Source organism: Bos taurus, chromosome 17 (assembly GCF_002263795.3).
Source record: "Bos taurus isolate L1 Dominette 01449 registration number 42190680 breed Hereford chromosome 17, ARS-UCD2.0, whole genome shotgun sequence".
NCBI classification, from domain to species: domain Eukaryota; kingdom Metazoa; phylum Chordata; class Mammalia; order Artiodactyla; family Bovidae; genus Bos; species Bos taurus.
Window position 1 is genome coordinate 18245233 of NC_037344.1, and position 23493 is coordinate 18268725.

General features: G+C 41.8%; 1 protein-coding gene, 1 long non-coding RNA gene and 1 pseudogene across 3 annotated transcripts; 1 reads left to right on the top strand and 2 right to left on the bottom strand.

Moving 5' to 3' along the window:
- Positions 1-309: 309 nt before the first annotated feature.
- RAB33B (RAB33B, member RAS oncogene family) lies at positions 310-20427 on the bottom strand. 2 transcript variants are annotated; one of them, XM_005217556.4, is made up of 3 exons: positions 20160-20427; positions 19760-20027; positions 310-3089 (listed from the first exon to the last, which is right to left on the bottom strand). In XM_005217556.4, exons 2-3 carry the CDS (start codon positions 20006-20008, stop codon positions 2649-2651), a joined length of 690 nt encoding a protein of 229 aa, XP_005217613.1. In that variant the 5' UTR covers positions 20009-20027; positions 20160-20427; the 3' UTR covers positions 310-2648.
- On the bottom strand, positions 3096-19753 carry LOC132342585 (large ribosomal subunit protein eL33-like; annotated as a pseudogene).
- A 38-nt stretch (positions 20428-20465) lies between the features above and the next one.
- Positions 20466-23004, top strand: LOC100848703 (uncharacterized). Its single transcript, NR_045646.1, has 3 exons — positions 20466-21589; positions 21685-21817; positions 22368-23004. It is a non-coding gene; the product is annotated as an uncharacterized lncRNA (long non-coding RNA).
- Positions 23005-23493: the final 489 nt, after the last annotated feature.

Below are 23493 nucleotides of genomic sequence, written 5' to 3' on the forward strand. Positions count from 1 at the left end.
GACCTCTAAATCTAGAATAGAAATGTCAATCACTCTTGTGGTATCTGCCAATTGCACTGAAGTGTTTGTTCTTAAACAAGGGGGACTACTCAACCTCACAAATAAAAAAGCTACCCTATCAGCTCATTTTAAAATTTAGGGTTTTTACCTGAAACCTTCTTTAACCTCGAATGTATTTCCAAATAAATTTTCAAATGAGTGTTTTTGTTTGTTTAGTATATTACACATTACCTAGAAGCCAAGGGAAAAAAAGAAACTTTTTTTTTGGTTTCATTTTCTACTCAGCCAAAGAAAGAAAATAAGCTACAATTTCCTTATGTCAAAGCTGGTTTATTGAACTTCATGAGGGCAAAATTACAGTGATGCTATTTCACAACAAAATTATTTAACTCTGGTTTAGATTTCATGAAGAAATGTATTAGCAACATACTGTCAATAAAGCACTGTCATTAAGAACTATATTACAGCCTGGATTAGCTTCCTTTGGTGTTCTCCCAAACTATGACTTTTCCAAAACATATCTGAGGTTTTCAACTAAAGGACACAGTTAAAATAAACTCGCACAGAAGTTATAAAACTTGTGACTTGTGCTTTAAAAATTAATAACAGCCACCATTTTGGAAGTGATTTGTCAATAGTTGGTGTTTTATAAATATTTTGGAAAATATCTAAAAGCTTCATCCCCATTCAACTGGTAAGTATGTTCTTTTTAAAAATGAAAACATGTATCGAGAAAATTAAAACAACAAATCACCACAAATGGGATACAAATATTTTTAAATTAATAAATATTAAAGTGGAAAAAATAAGTCCTTTTAGAGAACTTTAAAGGATACTTACTACTAACTCCTTACAAAAAGAAATAAAGTTAAATTACTTTTTAAAAAATTATTAATAAACAGCACTGAAAAAACATAAATGTGCTTGGAAAGTCTGTAAACTTTCTTCCCCCACTTTAGAAAATGTTTTGATAAGCAATAAACAGATTCCCTTCTTTAAAAAACTGTTAACACCCACAACAATTGTAACAGCTGTCATTGTTTTGCTATAAAAATAGTTACAAATTAATATCAATTTAGATAAAGTCAAACCACTTTTAATTCTAGCATGATAAGAAAAATGGATTAATCTCATTAAAAACAAAGACAATTTCTCTTTCCTTAAGGTCTCGTGTTTAAAATAGAGTAACTATTTCCTCTAATTATTATCTTCAGTTAGTTTATGTAATAGAATTATCTTGTTTTTATAACTAAATTACTCAGCCAGGACCACCATGATGATTAAGGAAAAAACTCTAGATTAGATCACATATTTCATTGGTTTCCCACATTCTGAAAATATTTTAAGTATAATCACCTTTCAGCTTAATTTCCTCTAAAATGGTAAATTCAGCAATCTTTCAGAATTAGCGAATGTGCACACTTCAGTTAGAGTTCATGGCTTACATTCCATTCATATAATAGCTTCATATGCAAGCTTATTATTTCCTATGTGCAAAGTCTTACATTCAAAACAAAAGTATTTAGGGTAAAATACTTTCTAAAATATTCCTTCCATCACTGAGGGATTGGCTAGATATTTTTTAATACCTAATTTATTTTTCATACTGAGGAGGAGTAGTTTGTTGTGACCATAAAATTTAAAGATTATAGATTATGACACAATTCTATTACAGAAATAAATGTAGACTCACAGCAATTATAGGTATGCCCTCAGAGTTACAATCCAAATGGAAGAGAGGATGAATGCATTTAGGCATTGAGTTGACTGGGGATGGGGGGAGCATGAGATCCTATGTCAGACACACAGCTTGAAATGACTGACAGCCAGGGATTGGAAAGTCTCTGGTGGCAGCCAGGAGCCATGTCCACTTACTTCCCCTAAACTATAACATCTCAAATCTTTCAGTTAGTTTTTACTATTTAAATATATCAAAGTAAAGTATAAAGCACCTTATGATGTCATTTCATTTGCATTATAATCTGATTTACTTCTGCATATTTTCTAGAATTACTCTTTTTAAAAATAATAATGATATTTTTATAGGCCTGACTGACACTGATTATAAAGATCAAACATCTAGGACTGTTGGGAAAGTCATTCTTTCTGGGCTGAGAACCAGAAAACATTCTAGGTCTTCTGCCACCAGACCTGAAGTCTTGGCTCTTAAAATGTACCAATAATAATGCAGTTAATATACTAACAATACAAAGAAAGAACTCTATGGAGAGGCAAATACCAGTTTTTATCCTATTGAGAATACTTCCTATTCAAAGGACATACCAGTAAGTGTCCTAAACCCTTAATATATTTTTTTCAATTTCAGGAACACAGGATCAAACAATCACTGACTCTTAAAAATCCCATTATGCTCTCATATGAAGCCTCCTCGAGCTCTCAACGCAAAGATGTTCTGATTCATCCTAATATTGCTTCATTTCAACCTCACCTGAAAACTTTTTCCTTGTGGTGTCACAGCGACAAACTTGATTAAGTAGACACAAAATACAAAAATAAGCATAACAATGATAAACAGTAATGTGTCAGGATGATCCATTGTATCTGAGATTAAATTCTATGACTTATCACTGTCATACTTCAGAAGTATTTCTTTAGTCAATATTAGATACTGTAATAAAGACTGTGATTTAGCACCAGCATGTCATTGCAGGCTTTGGTTCAGGCTTCAGGGTAATTCCGTTATCGGGGGGTTGACTAAGCATTAAGGGTTTGTGGCTCTTAAGCTTATGAGCCAAGGTCATGAATATAGCTTCCACATGGTCATTATCATTGGGGTTTTTAGCAGAGGTTTCAAACAAAGGCATACTGTGTGTGTCAGCAAATTTTTGTGCCAAGTCTGTGGGTACCTGAATGGCACTTCTCAAGTCACATTTATTTCCAACAAGAATCCGTGGTATATCGGTGGCTAGCAAATGCTGTTTGCATTCTTCTATCCAAGACGGCAGGCTGTGAAAGCTCGCCATGTTGGTCATGTCATACACGAAGACCACGGCGTGCACGTTTCTGTAATAGTGCTGGATCATGCTTTTTCTGAATCGCTCTTGTCCCGCCGTGTCCCATAACTGGATCTGGAAGTGGGAAAAAGAAGAGAAAAACTGACAATTTCATCCAGTTACACACACAGAAAAATTTCACTACCTTCGCACGGCCCTTTGTGCTGCTTCACTTATACTACTTTGTTCCCTTGAAAGTGCCCTTTTGGTGTTATTTATGTGATTTAAATGTCATGATACTAGTCCAGTCACTTCATGATTAACACAAGTGGCAGAACAAGTACTTCAATTTAGCACTTTAATTCAGTAAGTCAAGTTTGTTTGGAAAAATTATACCTCAAAAATTGATTTTAAATGCTAAAAGAAACAGATATCAGATTTTAAAAACATGTTAAGTGTCTAATTTCCACAAATTCAATATGCCCTTCCCTGCCTTTCATTCATGTAATTTAAAATAGTAGAATTAGGATAGATGTGAAAAGTCATGAGGCCTAGCCCCCACATGAACATATATATCAGTTCAGTGCAGTTCAGTCGCTCAGTCGTGTCTGACTCTTTGCGACCCTATGAATCGTAGCACGCCAGGCCTCCCTGTCCATCACCAACTCCCGGAGTTCACTCAGACTCACGCCTATCGAGTCGGTGATGGCATCCAGCCATCTCATCCTCTGTTGTCCCCTTCTCCTCCTGCCCCCAATCCCTCCCAGCATCAGAGTCTTTTCCAATGAGTCAACTCTTCGCATGAGGTGGCCAAAGTACTGGAGTTTCAGCTTTAGCATCATTCCTTCCAAAGAAATCCCAGGGCTGAAGTTCAAAATGGACTGGTTGACTCTCCTTGCAGTCCAAGGGACTCTCAAGAGTCATCTCCAACACCACAGTTCAAAAGCATCAATTCTTCGGTGCTCAGCCTTCTTCACAGTCCAACTCTCACATCCATACATGACCACAGGAAAAACCATAGCCTTGACTAGACATAGTGTGGGTGGCTGCGACAGCGCACACAGCGCAGCCTAGAGGAGCTGCCCCATGTCCGAGGTCAGGGGCAGAAGCCGGGAGGACCCCATGCCCGAGGGGCGGCGGTCAAGAGGAGTTACCCCATGTCCGAGGTCAGGGTCGGCAGCCGAGAGTACCAGGCTTCGACAGCGCAGGAGCAGCCGAGAGGAGCTACCCCCCGCCCGAGGAGCGGTGGCTGCGCGGGCGCAGAAGGGCCTAGAGGAGCTATTCCACATTCAAGGTCAGAAGGGGCGGTGGTGAGGAGATACCCCTCGTCCAAGGTAAGGAGCAGCGGCTGCACTTTGCTGGAGCAGCCGTGAAGAGATACTCCACGTCCAAGGTAAGAGAAACCCAAGTAAGACGGTAGGTGTTGCAAGAGGGCATCAGAGGGCAGACACACTGAAACCATAATCACAGAAAACTAGCCAATCTGATCACACTAGGACCACAGCCTTGTCTAACATATATATACATCTGACAAAATCCAGGCCCCTTTAAAAAAATTTAAATGACTAGGAAATCACTTATCTATTCTAAACATCTCTACCAATAAAAATATTCCAATACCTCCCAATGGAAATACGGGGTGGCGGGGGGAATGATATCTAAAGCTAAATACAAGTCATGTGTTATGATTCTCTTAAAACATGGAATTTATTGTGTCCCTGCTTAGTTCCTGAGAAATATTAAATGATGAGAGTACTAATCACAATGGAAAAGACCAGGGACAGAGATGCTCAGATAGCTTTTTTTTTTTTTAATTTTTGGTTGTGCTGGGTTATCATTACACATGGGCTTTCTCTAGTTTCAGCAAGTGGGGGCTTCTTGTTGCGGAGCATGGGCTCTAGGTAAGCCGGCTTCAGTAATTGTGGCACATGGGCTTAGCTGCTCTGACCCACGTAGGATCTTCCAGCACCAGGGATCGAACCTGTGTCTCCAGCATCGGCTGGAGGATTCTTATCCACTCTGCCACCAGAGAAGTCCCCTAGATAATTTTTAACTGAAAGACTTGTATTATTTATAGATACTCCGAGTATGGAAGCCTAAATAGATGACTTCTATAGAGAATATCAATAACCTCAGATATGCAGATGACACCACCCTCAGGGCAGAAAGCAAAGCGGAACTAAAGAGCCTCTTGATAAAAGTGAAAGAAAAGAGTGAAAAAGCTGGCTTAAAACTCAACATTCAAAAAACTAAGATCATGGCATCTGGTCCCATCACTTCATGGGAAATAGATGGGAAAACAATGGAAATGGGCAGACTTTATTTTCTCGGGCTCCAAAATCACTGCAGATGGGGACTGCAGTCATGAAATTAAAAGACGCTTGCTCCTTAGAAGAAAAGGTATGATCAACCTAGACAGCAGATTAAAAAGCAGATTAACAAAGCTCCATCTAGTCAAAGCTATGGTTTTTCCAGTGGTCATCTATGGATGTGAGAGTTGGACTGTGAAGAAAGCTGAGCGCCGAAGAATTGATGCTTTTGAACTGTGGTGTTGGAGAAGACTCTTGAGAGTCCCTTGGACTGCAAGGAGATCCAACCAGTCCATCCTAAAGGAAATCAGTCCTGAATATTCATTGGAAGGACTGATGTTGAAGCTGAAACTCCAATACTTTGGCTACCTGATGCGAAGAACCGACTCATTAGAAAAGACCCTGATGTTGGGAAAGATTGAGGGCAGAAGGAGAAGGGGACGACAGAGGATGAGCTGGTTGGATGGCATCACCGACTCGATGGATATGAGTTTGAGAAAGCTCCAGGAGTTGGTGATAGATAGGGAAGCCCAGCATTCTGCAGTCCATGGAATGGCAAAGAGTCAGACATGATTGAGTGAGTGAACTGAAAGCAATACCAAAGGAGAGGAAAACTGAGGGGATACTGTAGATGGCCCCCAAAGTAAGTAGTATATAAAAGAGGAAGTGCTGAAACATGGCAGTAACTGCTTAATTAAAATGTAATGAATTAATGAATACACTTTAAACATGTAGTTAGAGATGGAAATATTGATCACCACTCCCAGGCTATCTTAATTTTTCAGTTCTGATTTTTTTTCATCTTTTTTTTTTTTTATGGTAGCTCTTCTTAGTCCAAATGTATCCATTTTTGAAATAGTCTCCCTTTCTTCCTAAGTCTAAGTTTGTTCAAGGTAGAAATATAATATAAGGCATATCCTGGAGATATTGCAGATTCAGTTCCAGACCACTGCAATAAAGCAAATATCACAATAAAGCAAGTCACATTAATTTTTTGGTTTCCTACTGAATTTTTTATTCCTACATGTATAAAAGTTATGTTTACACTATACTGGTAAAGAATCCACCTGCAATGCAGGAGATCCTGGCTCAATCCCTGGGTTGGAAAAATCCCCTGGAGAAGGGAATGGCAACCTGCTCCAGTATTCCTGCCTAGAGAATTCCATGGACAGAGAAACCTGGCAGGTTTCAGTCCATGGGGTTGCTAAGAGTCGGACACAACTGAGCGACCAACATGTTGAACTTTCAAAAGGTGGAAGCAATCCAAATACCCACCAACTTATGAATGGGTAAATAAAATATATATCCATATAATGGAACATTATTCAGCCATAAAAAGGAGTGAAATATTGACACATGCTACAACATGGATGAAGAAGCCAGACACAAAAGACCACACGTCATAAGATTCCATGTGTATGAAACGTCCACTATAAGGCAAGTCTCCAGAGAGAGTAAACAGATTCGTGGTTGCCAGGGTCCGAGGGAACGGGAAGAATGAGGAGTGACTGATAATGGGTAAGTGGTTTCTTTCTGGTGAGATGTTCTGGAATTCATAAGTGATGATGTGACATAGGCTTGTGAATACACTAAAAACCACTGAATGGTTTATTTTCAAAGCACAAATCTTAAATATCTCAGTTTTTTAGAATGAAAAAAAAATCCCACTTCAAACTGTATCTTTAACATTCAGAAAGATATTTTGGGAATAATTTGGATGGTCTACATAAAAGCCGTCCAAAGAACTGGAACTGACGTCTTCCTCTTTTAATAACGTTTTCCCAGCTCAAGTATTCAAAATTCATTTCACCGATGAAGAATAATGATTTATAACGTTTTAAGCAGAGGACATATTTAAGTTAAAAAAATTAAAAGTACACAAGAAGGTAACAGACCAAAACAGGAACAATGGTTGTCTTTCATAGAGAATAGACCATGCAGGGGAAGGACAGGGTGGGACGAATGGAGAGAGCAGGACTGAAATATACTGAAATATACACATTACCACCTGTGAGACAGAGAGCTGGTGGGAAGTCGCTGTACAGCGCAGGGAGCTCAGCCCAGTACACTGTGACAACCTAGAGAGGGGGATGGGGTGGGTGGTGGGAGGGAGGTTCAAGAGGAAGGGGGCATATATATTACCTATGGCTGTTTCATACTGATAAAAGGCAGAAAAAAACACAATACTGTAAAACAATTATCCTCCAATTAAAAGTAATTTTTTAAATGGTTGCATTTAAGGCAAATTTCCCCCTTTATTTCTACTTTTCTGTTTTCTGTAACAAACATACATTTGTTTTAACAAACTAAAGTAAAAAAAAAAAAATCATGCAGAATTTAGACCTGTCTCAAAGAATTGTGAAAATCCTCAATAAATGCAAGTGGTGATGATGAGGATATTCAGCCTTAAGAAAACTGTTTGTTTAAGCTAGGATTGACTCAACAATAAGCCTCCTCCCATCAATCTTACTCAAAACATTCTGATCATATCAAGACTTCCAGGAAACAAGAAGTATGGGATAACATCTCACACTTTACCGGACAGCCTTAAAAGTATATACTATGTTCGTGAGTCACTTACAAAGAAATACCGCTGTTTCTCAGTATCCATGGGGGACTGGTTCCAGGAACCCCCACCAAAATCTAACACCAAAATCCACGGATGCTCAAGTCCTTTATATAAAATGGCATCGTATTTGCATTTAACTTACATCTGTATACTTTAAGTCATCGCTAAATTACTTACAATACCTAATGCAATGTACATGCTATGTAAACAGTTGCCAGCAGTGGGCAAATTCAAGTTTTGCTTTGGGGAATTTTTTTTCCCCAAATATTCTCCCATAGATACAGAGAGTGAACTGAATTTAAAAGGAAGCTTCAAAATTTCACTCACTGAATTACTAGAACAAGTGAAAGCCTAGGACACACTGTTACGCTGTCTGCTGCCTCTCGGGTGTGCACTGAGGTGAGGGCCAAGAGCCTCAGCAAAGAGAGGACAGCACAACTGATAAAAACCGTCAGCCACGAAGGTAGAGAGAACTGTCACTGAAAGAGAGGCAGATACAGCTCCCCAGTGGGCCAATGGGGAACAAACCTATGATAACCTAGAAAAATCTCTAGGTTTAGCTCTGAGTGCAGTGGTTCACAATGCTTAGAAAAGAAGAGAAAATGACATTTTGGAAACTAAGCAAGTGACATGCTTTTGTCTGGCAGATGTTAAGTTAGGAAGTGTTTTCAGAGCAATTTTTCCCAATTTAATACTTAATATCTTAGGAAAGAGAATGGCTCAAAGGTGCTTTTACACGATATTCTCCCGTTTGAGACACTATAAAGACAACATAAAATATACTTTAAAAATATTTCATGAATCCCTACTTTAAATCCAAGTATCAAGTTCCAATACAAATCTGTTTGCTAAATCTTAAGAGAAGTTTCTTACTATTCGTGAAAGCTCTTTTTAGTAGTTTTATTACCAAAATGAGAAATGATCTGGCAAACTGATTTAATACTTTTTTGCTTGACTAAAGAAGATACAGTATTAGCCCAAATGATCTTTCTTTCTTTGATCAGCTATCAAATTTCCTCTTCCCCTATTCTTTCAAAGACCACATTTTTATTGTAGCTCAGCTGGTAACAGCTCGGTTGGTAAAGAATCCGCCTGCAATGCAGGAGACCCCAGTTTGATTCCTGACTTGGGAAGATCTGCTGGAGAAGGGATAGGCTATCCACTCCAGTATTCTTGGGCTTCCCTTGGGGCTCAACTGGTAAAGAATCTGCCCACAATGCGGGAGACCTGGGTTCGATACCTGGGTTGGGAAGATTCCCTGGAGAAGGGAAAGGCTACCCGCTCCCGTATTCTAGCCTGGGGGATTCCATGCACTATATAGTCCATGGGGTCGCAAAATCGGACACGACCGAGTGACTTTCACTTTCAGCTAGTAAAGAATCTGCCTGCAATGCAAGAGACCCCGGTTTGATTCCTGGGTCAGGAAGATCCCCTGCAGAAGGGATAGGCTACCCAGTCTTGGCTCAGATGATAAAGAATCTGCCTGCAATGCAGGAAGATTCCCCCAGAGGAGGGCATGGCAACCCTCTCCAGTATTCTTGCCTGGAGAATCCCCAAGGACAGTGGAGCCTGGCAGGCTATACAGTCCATGGGGTCGCAAAGAGTAGGACACAACTGAGTGACTAAGCATGGCACTGTTCTTTCAAAGAACACATTTTTATTATTTTTGCTTCTAAGCAGCCTATATGAGAGATCATCTGATGATTACATAAAAGCTTCTATTAATAGCTTGATGATGTAAATCAACATCATAACTAGTATTAGTAACACTGTAACAGAACTCTTTTTCCTTTTAGCACACTGTACAGAGTAGTAATATGTACATCTGACATATAGATCCACATGGCAAATTTTAAAAATAAATTTTAGCTTCCCTAACAAGGAGAAGTGACACATTTTGTGTGACTAGAAATAATTTAAAGGAAGAATTTAATTATAGCATAATGCAAGAGATAGGAAGTCAGCAAGGAGAGAAAGGAAGCAAGAGCTGGGCTGTAAATTCCAGCCCAGCCACCAATTTGTGGGACCTTGATCCAGTCATTCACCTTTTCAAAAGCCTGCTTTAACCTTAAAATCAGGGCTAATTTACATAACATAATGAGCTCATCTTCTTTTCTTTTCATTAGCTGTGGTCTTAAGAGTAAAGAATACACATAATTTGGAAACAGCAATCTTAGCTGTCTTCCCTCCCTATTCTTTCTCTGCTTATTTATGCATTTTCCATTATTACCATCTCTCCCGAAGGTATTAGTGTTCACTCAAAGAATTGATGCTTTTGAACTGTGGTGTTGGAGAAGACTCTTGGGAGTCCCTTGGACTGCAACGAGATTAAACCAGTCAATCCTAAAGGAAATCAGTCCTGAATATTCACTGGAAGGACTGATGCTGAAGCTGAAGCTCCAATACTTTAGCCACCTGATGCGAAGAACTGACTCACTGGAAAAGACCCTGATGCTGCGAAAGACTGAAGGCAGGAGAAGAAGGGAACAACAGAGGATGGGATGGTTGGATGGCATCACCAACTCAATAGACATGATTCTGAGCAAGCGCCGTCAGTTGGTGATTGACAGGGAAGCCTGGCGTGCTGGAGTCCATGAGGTTGCAAAGAGTCAGACACGACTGAGCAGCTGAACTGAACTTAAACTACTCATATTTACTTGAGGTTTGCACAGCCCAAGCATGTTCCAGGTACTATGCTAAGTCCTTTACAAGCACTATCTTATTTAATCAAGCAGAGACATTACTTTGCCAACAAAGGTCCGTCTAGTCAAGGCTATGGTTTTTCCTGTGGTCATGTATGGATGTAAGAGTTGTACTGTGAAGAAAGCTGAGCACCGAAGAATTGATGCTTTTGAATTGTTGTTGAAGAAGACTCTTGAGAGTCCCTTGGACTGCAAGGAGAGTCAACCAGTCCATTCTGAAGGAGATCAGTCCTGGGATTTCTTTGGAGGGAATGATCCTGAAGCTGAAACTCCAGTACTTTGGCCACCTCATGCAAAGAGTTGACTCATTGGAAAAGAGTCTGATGCTGGGAGGGATTGGGGGCAGGAGGAGAAGGGGACGACAGAGGATGAGATGGCTGGATGGCATCACTGACTCGATGGACATGAGTCTGAGTGAACTCCGGGAGATGGTGATGGACAGGGAGGCCTGGCGTGCTTCAATTCATGGGGTCGCAAAGAGTCGGACACGACTGAGCAACTGAACTGAACTGAACTGAACTGAATGTAACAATTACTCAACCTTGCAGATGAGCAATTTGAGGTTTACTAAGGCTGTGTAACTCACCTGAGGACACAAAGAGACTATGAAGCCTTTTTTTTTAATTGAAGTACAGTTTACAGTTTAATTGGTTTACAAAATTGTGTTAGTTTCAGGTGTACACCACAGTGATTCGGTTATGCTACAAAGCCTTTTTTTTTGTTTTTAAACAAATCCACACTTTTACTTTCTGTTCGATAAATTTAAATCCTTGATGGCATCACAGGGATTCTGCATCCAATGACCTTAACAGGAAGGTTGCTTCAGAATTTGATACAAGCCACGCCATTGTTTCCACAAGAGCCACTTACCTTTCCCCACATAACTCTGCTTTTCTTAGGTTTTCCACCAGAAGTTATGTTGTTTTTGCTTTATACACATAAGTACATCTCTAGACAGACTTCAGTTTCATCTTGAGCACAAACATCTTCAATTTTACAAAGGGCTGTATGATCCCTCTGGGTCCGGAGACCCTGCTTACAGCCGGCAAATCTGGCTTTGGATCATAGTCTTCCAGACATATTATTAAGAGCTGTGCTAGAAGTCCTGTTCCCAGCAGGCCTCCACAGCTTCCAAGATGGTTGAAAGAGCTGTACTACCAAGGTCTTACAGCCAGGATTTAAATCTGGGCTGAGTGACTCTATTACAGATGAGTGTTGGTTTTCCCAGTCTAGCATACAACCCCAATTCTGTTTATTGTTGTTTGCTTTTCAGTCTTTATGTCCAACTCTCTGCGACCCGTAGACTGTAGTATACCAGGCTTCCCTGTTCTTCACCATCTTTACTCAAACTCATGTCTGTTGAGTCAGCGATGCCATCCAACCACCTCATCCTGCTTCGCCTTCTTCTCCTCCTGCCCTCAACCTTTCCCACCATCAGGGTCTTTTCCAGTGAGTTGGCTCTTCACCGGGTACTGTTAATAGCACCTCATTTTCCTTGGGGAACCACCCCTCCCCTGCCTTCAACTCACGTGAACCCCCAGCCAGGCACATGACCCATCCCCACACCTATGTCACCACCACAGTTTGGGGATGGGCATATGTCACAGTCCCCAAGCAGAATCTCTGAGTCTCCATTTTAGTACTGGTGTTAGAACTGACAGAAAAAGAAGTACTTTCTCCTGAGTTTTCAGCTATGTGGGGGAAAAAAAAAATCTCATTTTGCTTAAGCTAATTTAAGTACAGAAATCTGACACAGACTCTAAAACAAAAGATCTTAACTACTGATGAAAGATCCCTGGAAAATTAGTAATTCCATCACATCTCACATCTGAGTACAAACACCAATGTTGCTACTTTTCAAAGAAGAGCTATAAGAATCACAGGCTTCTGATCAGGCTGGAAGAACAATGGGAGCTCTGGCCTGGTTCCAGGGATCCTTCAGATAGTGGAATGGCTTGGGTCTGTGAATATGGAGACTGCTTATACCATACAGGACTCAAGACCAAACCACTCCAGACTCAAATATCCCAGTTTTCTGAGCTAAGGAGTCATAGATTAAGATTCCTTTTTAGGGTACCCCAACTGTCAATACTCCCATTCACTGAATTCCAGTGCAAATCAAATCAAGAGGACCAATTTGGTATCTTGCTAACCACCATCACCACTTTTTTAATTGTTTTAAATTTTAATTGGAGGCTAATTACAATACTGCACCATCACCACTTCTAAGATGAATTCTCAATTTAATTCTAGTTAGGTAAGGTGTAAGATGTCTTATAAAATAAAATACTCTTTGACTTATAAACACTGGATTACTTTTAATAAAGATTAAGACAAAACAATGGAGAAGGGTAAATAATCTGATTTCTATTTGGGTTCAGCATTCATGGTATATCCTCTTCATTACACTCTGAAGCCAAGTTCTAGTCCACTCTCTAAGCATGTTAACTACACTGGGCATTTTGTCTTTATCTACCTATGCTCCCCAACTTCACCGTCATAGTCATGATTATTTCCTCCAGTTCCACACTTCTAGCTGCCAATCCAACATTTCCATTTGAATATAACACCATCTCAACAAAGAAATGATTAACACAAAATTTTTTTTACAGAGCCTCTCAAAAATCAATCTTCCATGAAAGTGAAGTCACTCAGTCATGTCCGACTCTGTGACCCCGTGGACTGTAGCCTATCAGGCTCCTCCGTCCATGGGGTTTTCCAGGCAAGAATACTGGAGAGGGTTGCCATTTCCTTCCCCAGGAGATCTTCCTGACCCAGGGATTGAACCCAGGTCTCCCGCATTGTAGGCAGACGCTTTACCATCTGAGCCACCAGGGAAGTCTATACTCCTTATCCCTACTAAAGATACTACCTGCTGCTGCTGCTGCTAAGTCGCGTCAGTCGTGTCCGACTCTGTGCAATCTACCTTCAGTCAATCAGATCCACAACCTCAGCCATCTGAGTCCTCCTCCTCTTCACAAAAAGCCAGTTACTGAAGCCTTTCGGCTTTATCATCAAAATATCTCATGTCATCTGTTTCCTTCCATTAGCTTCCCTCATCACCCCGAATCTGGATTTCCAGAGCAAGCTACCAACTGATCTCCCGTTTCCAATATATGCAACACTTATCTGAGCCCTATATAGTTTAGAACTGAGCTGGACTCCGGAAGATGTCTATGGAATTATCAGACATGGACTCTGTCCTGAACAAAACTGAGTAAGACCTAATAAAGGAGGCAGACACACATATAGTACAAACAGCAGAGATTTAAAGACTCAGGTAAGGTGCTAAAGGAAGCTGAGAGAAAGAAGAAATAGAAAGGAGAATGAGAGGTAGGGAGATTCCTGACAGAGACACACTGAGGTGAATCAGGAAGAATTACACATGGTGAAATATGGAAAGGGAGGTTATTCCAGGCAAAGAGTGGGAAATGCAACAGGAAAACAGGGATAAGCAAATAGTTGGCTGGACTATAGAGTACTCAAAGGGAATTAATGGTGGGGGGAGTTAAGTTAGAAAAGCAGTCTGGAGCAAGAGAAGGAAGGTCTTATGTTAATTTTAAAAGTTGGAACTTTTTACAATACAATGGAGAACTACTCTGGGCATCTGAGGCAGGGGAGATTATTCTCCCTAAAGAGCAACATTAATCTGGCATTTTGGCAACAATGTATACAACAAATTAATTGACGGCTGGGGTTGGGAGATGAGCTGAACTGCTACAATAGAGCAGAGCATAATAAATCCCCATCAGCTTTGCACATAGGTTCATCTGTACCATTTTTCTGGATTCCACATATATGTGTTAATTTATGTTATTGGTTTTTCTCTTTCTGACTTACTTCATACTGTATGAGAGTCTTCAGGTCCATCCACGTCTCAGCAAATGGCACAATTTTGTTCCTTTTTATGGCTGAGGAGTATTCCATTGTATAGGGAGTGAAAAAAATGAACTAAGATTTTGAAAGAAGAATGGATGAGAGAAATCATCCATGTAGAAAACTAACTGGATTTAGGGAGCAAAGAATGGTGAGGCCTCCAGGATGAGGCGGACAACATCTGGACCATGTAGGTCACGTAGAGGAGCAACAGAAGAGGCAGATTTGAGAGGAAAGACGAACCCACCCCAGAATTTTGAGGTGAGGGAGGGCTTATCCAAATAGCCATGTCTACAAAACAATAGCGGAGAAGGCGATGGCACCCCACTCCAGTACTCTTGCCTGGAAAATCCCATGGATGGAGGAGCCTGGAAGGCTGCAGTCCATGGGGTCGCTGAGAGTCAGACACGACTGAGCAACTTCACTTTGACTTTTCACTTTCATGCATTGGAGAAGGAAATGGCAACCCACTCCAGTGTTCTTGCCTAGAGAGTCCCAGGTAGGCTGCCGTCTATCCGGTCACACAGAGTCTGACATGACTGAAGCGACCTAGCAGACTTAGCAGACAAAATGATAGGGAACACAGAGGGACAGATGAGGAGTGAGGGCTGGGCCAAACAAAGCTTTGGAAGTTACCTTCATAGAAGTGATACCCAAAGTCAAGGGTCTACTAAAGGAGAGAATGCAGACAGAAAACCAGTTCATCAAGGGGAAGAATCAGGCTCACTCAGGATTCATCCTCAATCACTGCCCCATTTATCTTCCTAAAACACTTGGACTTTTTAGCACACATACAAAATGAAATCTAGATTCTAGCTGTTTAGAAACTCTTCAGAAATGTTGCTACCAACACCTATGCAATTCTTCTCACTTGCCACTTTTCCACAGGAAACTTTAATCCTGCTGGAGCATCCTGCTAATGTTACTCATCAAAATATCCCTCCAGTGAGAATGAGCCCTCCACTAACATCCAAAAATAACTTGGCAGTCACCTACTGCCTGGTTTTGCTAGTCATCTTTCTGTTGTGGTTGTTGTTCAGTCGCTCAGTCGTGTCCAACTCTTTGGGACCCCATGGACTGCAGCACACTAGGCTTCCCTGTCCTTTGCTATCTCCCAGAGTTTGCTCATGTCCAGTGAGTCAATGATGCTATCCAATCATCTCATCCTCTGTTGCCCCCTTCTCCTCCTGCCCTCAACCATCTTTTTAGGTATATAAATTTTATTCCTGTGTAGGACAGCAAATCATCTATGCAGTGTATCAGGGTCAGCAAACTTTTCCTGTAAAGGGTCAGAGTACTAAGTATCTAAGGCTTCACAGTCCTAACGGTCTCTGTCACAACTACTCAACTCAGCCACTGTGGTGCAAAAGCAAGCACAATATATAAACAAATGAGCCAGGTTGTGTTTCAATACAACTTTATTATTTATGGACACTGAAATTTAAATTTCATGTAACTTTCACTTGTCATGAAATCTTATTCTTGTGGTTCTTTTTTCCCCAGTCATCTGCAAATGTAAAACTCAGCTTGCAGGCCACAGAGAAACAGACAGCAGGGCACAGACGGTTTCTGGACTTACAGTGGCGATCATTTCATAATGTATGCAAATAGCAAATGACAATGTAGGACCCTTGAAACTAACATAATATTGTATATCAACCATATTTCACATAAAAAAAAAAAAAAACAGAAAAATAAATTAAAAAACCAGGCAGCAGGCCATAGTTAGCCCTCAAGCATGGTTTGCTGATTCCTGCACTGTATCATAATTATTTTTGTCTAACAAAATGTCTTCTTTCCATTAAACGTTTACTCATTAAATGTTTGCTTTACCTATGGAGAGAGAGGCCCTGATTATTTTTATCTAGTTAATATTAACATCTTGCATTTAACATGTAAAATCTCATTCACTACAAATGACAGGTAAGCTATCCCAATATTCAAATAGGAACTGAGGATCCCTAGTGAGAGACAGAGAATGATTCTGTTGGTGTCTGACATTGTCACGTGCTGATATGAAAGGAAAATAGCTTCCATGGTGAGGATACACAGAGACAGAAGGAGCATAAGGATTAAATACCTTGATTTAAATACCAAATGTATTTTTATTTAAGGAATTAACTATATAATTTTATCCAACTTTCCAAATTCTCCAAACAAGATTTTACACTTTCCATTATACATATATAGTACTCAGGAACAGAATAGCAAACAGACTTTATCACATTTTATAAAACATTTTAAGTGATTCTGAAACAGCACTGCTATAAGATACGCTTTCTGAAAAATTTACAGTCCACAAAACATTTAACACAACCTCTCACTTTTACCAAACACGTAAAAATAATGTCTACTTACTAATAAATAATAAAGTAACAGAGCTTTCCAGCTTTCACTTCAAGATGAAAAGTTAGAAGAAATATCGTTTCAGGTTAGGCTTACAATGCTCCAAAGAGATAATATGAACATCTCAGCAGCACTTAAAACATAATATAGGTTAACAAAAAAGCAGCAGCAATATATGGAATAAAGCTATTCTATATCACTTCATTTTTTTTAAGACACCAAAAAAACACCTTAAACTTTTCCCCCACCAAAATACTCATATCTTTTTCTATTACAGAAATCTCTGTAATCTTTTTGACCACAATAAAAACCTCTCAAGTCTTACAGTTGGAAGTACAAGTCAACAGATAAGGCCTTAGAAGAAAAAGAAATCCAGCCTCTCTACCAACTAGGATACCAACTCAGGGGCCCTATCAACATATGAGGTCAGGCTAAAGCTCAGGAAGGACAATCACAGAGAAAAGTGTTTTCTCCTTGCTCCTCTCAACCAGAAGGATCAACTCTGTGCTCCCAGATTCATCCCATCTGAGGTTCTGCTTCACTTATCAGCGCCAGCACCAATCTTGAAAGCTAAGCCTTCGATGTCACACACTGGACATAGTTCATATGTTTAATATGCTATAAGTCTCTCTTAAATTTGCACCTGATTCATCTGTGATCTAAAGTGTAAATGGCAACCTGGAGGCAGGTAAAGGGTCACTGAACCCCAACTCCTCGCCTGCCTCCAGTCCCTCTACTTTGTTACTATCCTGCTTCCATTGGGCTTCCCTGGTGGCTCAGAGGTTAAAGCGTCTGCCTGCAATGTGGGAGACCTGGATTCAATCCCTGGGTTGGGAAGATCCCCTGGAGAAGGAAATGGCAACCCACTCCAGTATTCTTGCCTGGAGAATCCCATGGATGGAGGAGCCTGGTTGGCTACAGTCCACGGATTGCAAAGAGCCAGACACAACTGAGTGACTTCATTTTCACTTTCTTTCACTTTCACCTTCCCTTCAGCTGTCTGCCTATGCCCTACTTGATCTCTGCTTCACTCTGGTTGTGCAATCATAGAATTGATGGTGCCAAAGAGAAATCATGATGTTAAACCACCAGGGGAGAAGAATCTTCTCAAGATCACTGACTCTGAGCCAAGTACCTTCTATCTGTTCTCATCTAACCCTCATGTGAGCCTGATGGGGTACTATGGTCCCAATTTTTCAGATGAGAAAAACAGACTCTGAAAGATTAAAGAAACTGCCTAACCACCAGACTAGCCAACCACACCAATTCGCCTAAGACTGAGACGGTTCCTGGGATGTGAGACTTTATACTGAAAACTAGGTAATGCTGATCTCCCTACGAAGGACACGTAGCCCTTTCATAGGTTCAGATTTGAGCCAGGCCAGCTGGGCTTCAAAACCCAGGCAATTTCTCTCAGAACTCCTTCTGCCAAACAAACTCCCCCTCTAACCTCAGAAATCCTATTATTTTCCTCCCCCAGAGGTTCCTGGGCCTAACTTAATTCTGATGGAAAATAGCCTTTTATTCTACCCTTTTCTTTGCAATGTATGCAGATCTTTCTTAACTCCCTAATACAGTGCATCCAAAAGACCACCATTCCCAGCTTGAATGGGACAATGAAAAATTAAAGCTAAGATTAAAAGGCAAAAGGGCCTACAGAGGACTGATGCCTTTTCAGCCCTATTTCTCCTTTACTATCATTGGCAGTAAAACCCCTTTGGGGGTGGGGAGATGGGCCAGAGATTCTGCTATGCTATGCTACACCGCTTCAGTCGTGTCAGACTCTTTGTGACCCCATGGACTGTAGCCCACCAGGCTGCTCAGTCCATGGGATTCTCTAGGCATGAATACTGGAGTCGGTTGCCATGTCCTTCTCTAGGGGCTCTTCCTGACACAGGGATCGATCCCAACTCTCATTATGTCTCCTTCATTGGCAGGTGGGTTCTTTACCACTAGCACCACCAGGGAAGCCCCTAGATTGGAGAACCAAAAACTAAATTGTTCATGTCTGAAGAATGTGGGTGTGGGAATGAAGTGAGCCTATTTTTCCCCCCACAGTGGACTGAGGTAAAGATGAACATCCTAATTTAAAGCAAAAAATAAATAAATAAAAAAACACAGTATAAGGAAAGCAGAGTAGTTCCTCGAGTCCACCTGTTTTAAGGGATTGTATCAGCAGGTGGCTGAACATCAGTCAGAGTGAAGAAGTGTGTCTAAGGTGCCTCAGTCTGGTCACTGATGCCTTATTCTCCAATGTTTCCATTTCAATCCCTGAGAATCCCAGGCTTGGCTCTGAGCTTACTACCTTCTCCACTTTTACTGTGTTCTCCAGTCTCAGGAGCCGCCAGTGACTTAAGACTCAAAAGAGGGTGGCACCAAGAATGTGGCAACCCACTGAGGAACCAAGTACAAACTACAGAATGTTTCAACAAGAAAACATAATTTTCTAAACAACTCAGTGTCATCTGGAAACTACTGTAACAAAACTGCATGCAAGAGAATACCTAGGTACTTCCTCAAAGACAACGGGGGTTTTACTTCCACAAAACCTAGGGCAGTGTTCAAATGAATGTTTAACAAATAATATTTACTAAATGAAATTCCCATGCCTGAGAAATTTCACTATATTTACTCTGGCCTTACTTCACTAACTCCCAACACGTGAGAACCCGGCCCATAAGTCAGTCCTACACGCTTGCTACTCGGTGTGTGCTCCACTGACTAGCTGATGTGCAACACCGGAGACCTGACCAAATGAGAATCTTTACTTGGGGAAAAACAAACAAACCCAGGTAAATCTCATGCACAATAAAGTTTGAGAAACACTGCCTTAGAAGTTTGCTATATACAAATCCTTCCAATCTCCAACTCCCATCTTCACATCAGCGTGAGAAAAGATGAAGCGCACGCCCTATACCGGGCCCCAGCAATTAACCCACGAAGGGGTTGGCACACGTGTCATCCCGGGATAACCTTCCTCCCGACAGTCTCCCATCCGCTCACCTTGATTCGCTCCCCATCAATCTCCACCGCTCGTTCTCGGAAATCCACCCCGATCGTAGCCTCGGTGCGGTCGGGGAAGCGGCCGGCGCAGAAGCGGTAGGTCAGGCACGTCTTGCCCACATTGGAGTCGCCAATCACGATTATCTTGAAGATGCGGGAGCGAGCCGGTGGCAGAAACCCTGAGCCCCCTGACACTGCACCGCTGGATGAGAAGCTCGCCTCGAGCGACGACTCTATGTCCGAAGCCATTCTCCTGACCCGCCCCAAACTGAGGCGGAGGGAAGGAGACGCTAAGAGGCTGCGAGATTACGCCACCGCCACCCAGCGCGCCCAGCCCGTGGGTTTCGCTGCTCGGCGTCCCCGGAGCCACCGCCCTCCCGCAGGCAGCGCGCGTGCGCACCTTCCTGCCGGCCTCCGCCCGCGCAGGTGTGGTGCCCACCAGCCCAGGCTCGCTGATCCTTCCGCCCGGCCTATGGCTCCACCGCAGCGTCAGTCAGGCCGGGGCCCGTCTACCTGCGAAGGCACTGGGCCTGTCAGGGGCTTGTCGGTGGCGCGGAAGGCCGGCTGCTGAGAAGCCGAGCAGACCGCCTCGGGCCCGGCACCCTGGCTGTCCCGGCCCCGCCACGTCCAAGGCTCCCGCCCCCGGGAGGAAGCCGCGCGAGCACTCTGGGGGCGGGGAGAGAAAGCTGAAAGGAAGGAGGTACCACCAGGCACTCTCTCGCGAGAGGGCGGGAGAGCCGCTTCGACGCTGGCGTGGGCCCGACGGGGACGTGTGAGGTCTCCGGAAGGTCCGGCGCTGGCCTTGGCTTCCCGTTTGGGCTCCCTGGACTTGGAAGTGGAGGCGGGTCCCCTCGGCTTGCAGCTGGGGGCCGATTCCGCGTTCCCTGCTCCCTCCGGACTCTCGGGATGGCAGGAGATGAGACAGCGACCGGGGCTGAGGGGCGCTAGGCGCCGCCAGAAGCCCGCGCCTTGGGCCTGGGAAACTCTTAGAGGCGAGCTCCGGCCGCGCGGAACTTGGGTCTTGGCAGGAGCAGGGCTGTCAGTGAGCAGGCGGGAGTTCAAGGCCGCCTGCCGCCTTCGCGCGGAGAATTTCATTAGGCGCCGAAGCAATGTTCCGATATCCGCGGGATTCAGGTGCCCAAGGCCCGCGTCCAGAAGATCACAGGGGGGCCGCCTGGTGGCATTGAACCCAGGAGCTGGTACTAGATGGCCTCTCTCATGAGAGTATATAACCTACTGTGCCCAAGTTACGTCCTCGTGTCTGGGTGACGATGATGTAGCCGTTGAATATTACGGAGCACACAGAGTTGTCTTTAGCCATATATCTCAGGAAAATATTAATAGACGAGATCACCCAGCCTTAAAGAGGATTCTCCGGACCACTGAGAGTTTTCCGAGGAAACCTACCATACACTGAGTCATAGAATGGTTCCAAAATGTCCAAAAATATTGCTTTTTGTGAGGAGTTTTGTTTTCTGATAACAAGACTGGAGTTTGGGGGTGTTTTGTTTTCTGTTTGAGCGCATAGTTTGCAAATTCAAGGACTATGGCGAGGAAGACATGGCATGCCTTAAATAGTATGAGGGGAACAACAGAGAACCAAAAGCCCTAGGAAAGGAAATAAACTGCTCATTTCAGTCCATAAAATGAAAATGTGGTCAGAGCAAATTAGTAGTAAAAGCTGAGTATGCCGAGCTGCAGCAATTTGCAAAAGCCTTTAATAGACAATCATTTCTGTTGCGGTAGAAAAACTTTATACAGTTACTGATATACCAAGTTATGTTAGCCAGGGGAAAGAAGGTTACGCACCTGGTTGAATGTGTGTTCCAGGTGAGTAAAATACATTTAGTCAGTTTCCTGTTATAGAAACCAGAACATGGCCTGGAAAATCCTAATGGTTTACCTGTGACTTTATTTCCATAAAGATAAATCATCCCAGAGACTTTTAGAGAGCCTTGGAAATATTCCTCTAATCTACTCTACTTATCCCATTTAAAGGATAGCATCTGAAGATTTAATAACAAAAAACAGTTGAAGAATTCAAAGCTGGATAATCAGGTAATTTTAAAGGATCGTGAAAAAGCATCATTGTCTCTACACCACAAAACCCTTGCTCTATTTTTTGTATTTTTTTTTTTTTGGTTTAGTCTTTTTCTTGTCTGTTTATTTAGATCCTATTCACATTTCATATCCTTGTTCAAAAGTCTCATCTCTGAGAAGCTACTCCTGATTACTTCAGCTCAAAATGTTCTTGACTTATTCTAAATCTAGTACACTTTTGGGGTATAGCTCTTTGGTCTCAGCAGTACTGTCTTCGCTGTTTGTTTCATGGTTATGTCTTGTGCCTTCCAACTAGAATGTCAGCTCTTGACTACTGACGGAGAGCTCATTGTTACTCAACAAATGATGAATAAGTGAGTTTAGTGAGAAATTTCTTGTGTAAGCATTGTCAGGTTGCACCCTTTACCAGTTATACACAGTTCAGCACCGCTTAGATGGAAAAGACCCTGACATTGTTACGAAGAGTTTTGTATTTTCAGTCTGCAGTTTGAGAGATTCCTTATGTGAGTAAAGTGTATGTTACTCTTTTTTTATTGAATAATCCCAGAACCTCCAGGTTTGACTCTTGAAGAAGATGCTACTGTTGGGAAGAGTGGATGGATTATGCAGCCCTGTTTTCTGAGAATTCATTTGTTCTTGGAGTTTTTCACTGCTTGCCGCCACTACCACTTGGCCTCAAAGGACAAGCATGTAACCCTTCCTTTCCTTCATATTTTACTGCACAGCTGAGAAGAGACTGAATTTGGATCCTTTAGTGGTACAACTGGAATGTTACATAGTTTAGAGTAAGATGGCTTATTTAAAAGTATTTTTCTAAGATGGGGGGTGTTGGGATGTCCCTGTAGATTAGTTCCAGAATGGGGTGTCTGTATATACTGTATTAATAGGCATGTTGACTCTTGTAAAGGGACATTAGTAGCTGCTGCAGGTCCTGTTTGGAAAACTCATGCACAATTCCCGGTTTTTTGTAAAGTGTCAGTGCGGGAGACATTTGACTCTTGTGTTTGTATCTCCTTTTTATGATTGCTGTACTGACCCATGTCTTTTTGAGGAAGGGGTGAAAAGAGATTTGAAATAAAAATGTTTAGAAATTTAAAAAAAAAAGTATTTTTCTAATAGGAGATAGAAACTGGATATTAACAAAATAAGGGTACTCTTATGTACAAAATACAACTACTTACGGTCAACTTTTATTTATTAAGAGATGCCACCACCCTGTGGCAGAAGCCATTTTTTAACTGGTCTTAACCAAGGAGTAGCTCCTAGAAAACTTCACTGTTTAAGTTCAGGCCTGAGTACAAAGGACAAAATAGAGTTTACCTGCTTGCCTTTATTGGCACTACTGACATTTTGCACCAGATAATTCTTTTTTTGTAAATATCTGAAGTATGGTTGACTTATTATGTTAGTTTCAAGTATACAGCATAGTGATTCAGTACTTTGGCAGATTAAACTCCATTATAGGTTATTACAAGATAATGGCTATAATTCACTGTGCTGTACAGTATATCCTTACTGTTTATTTTATGAACATAGTAGTTTGTCCCTAACTTGTCCCTCTATCTTTTGGTGACCACAGGTTTGTTTCCTATATCTGTGAGTCTGTTTCTGTTTTGGATATACAGTCAGTTGTATTATTTGTTAGATTCCACATGTAAGTGATATCAAGCAGT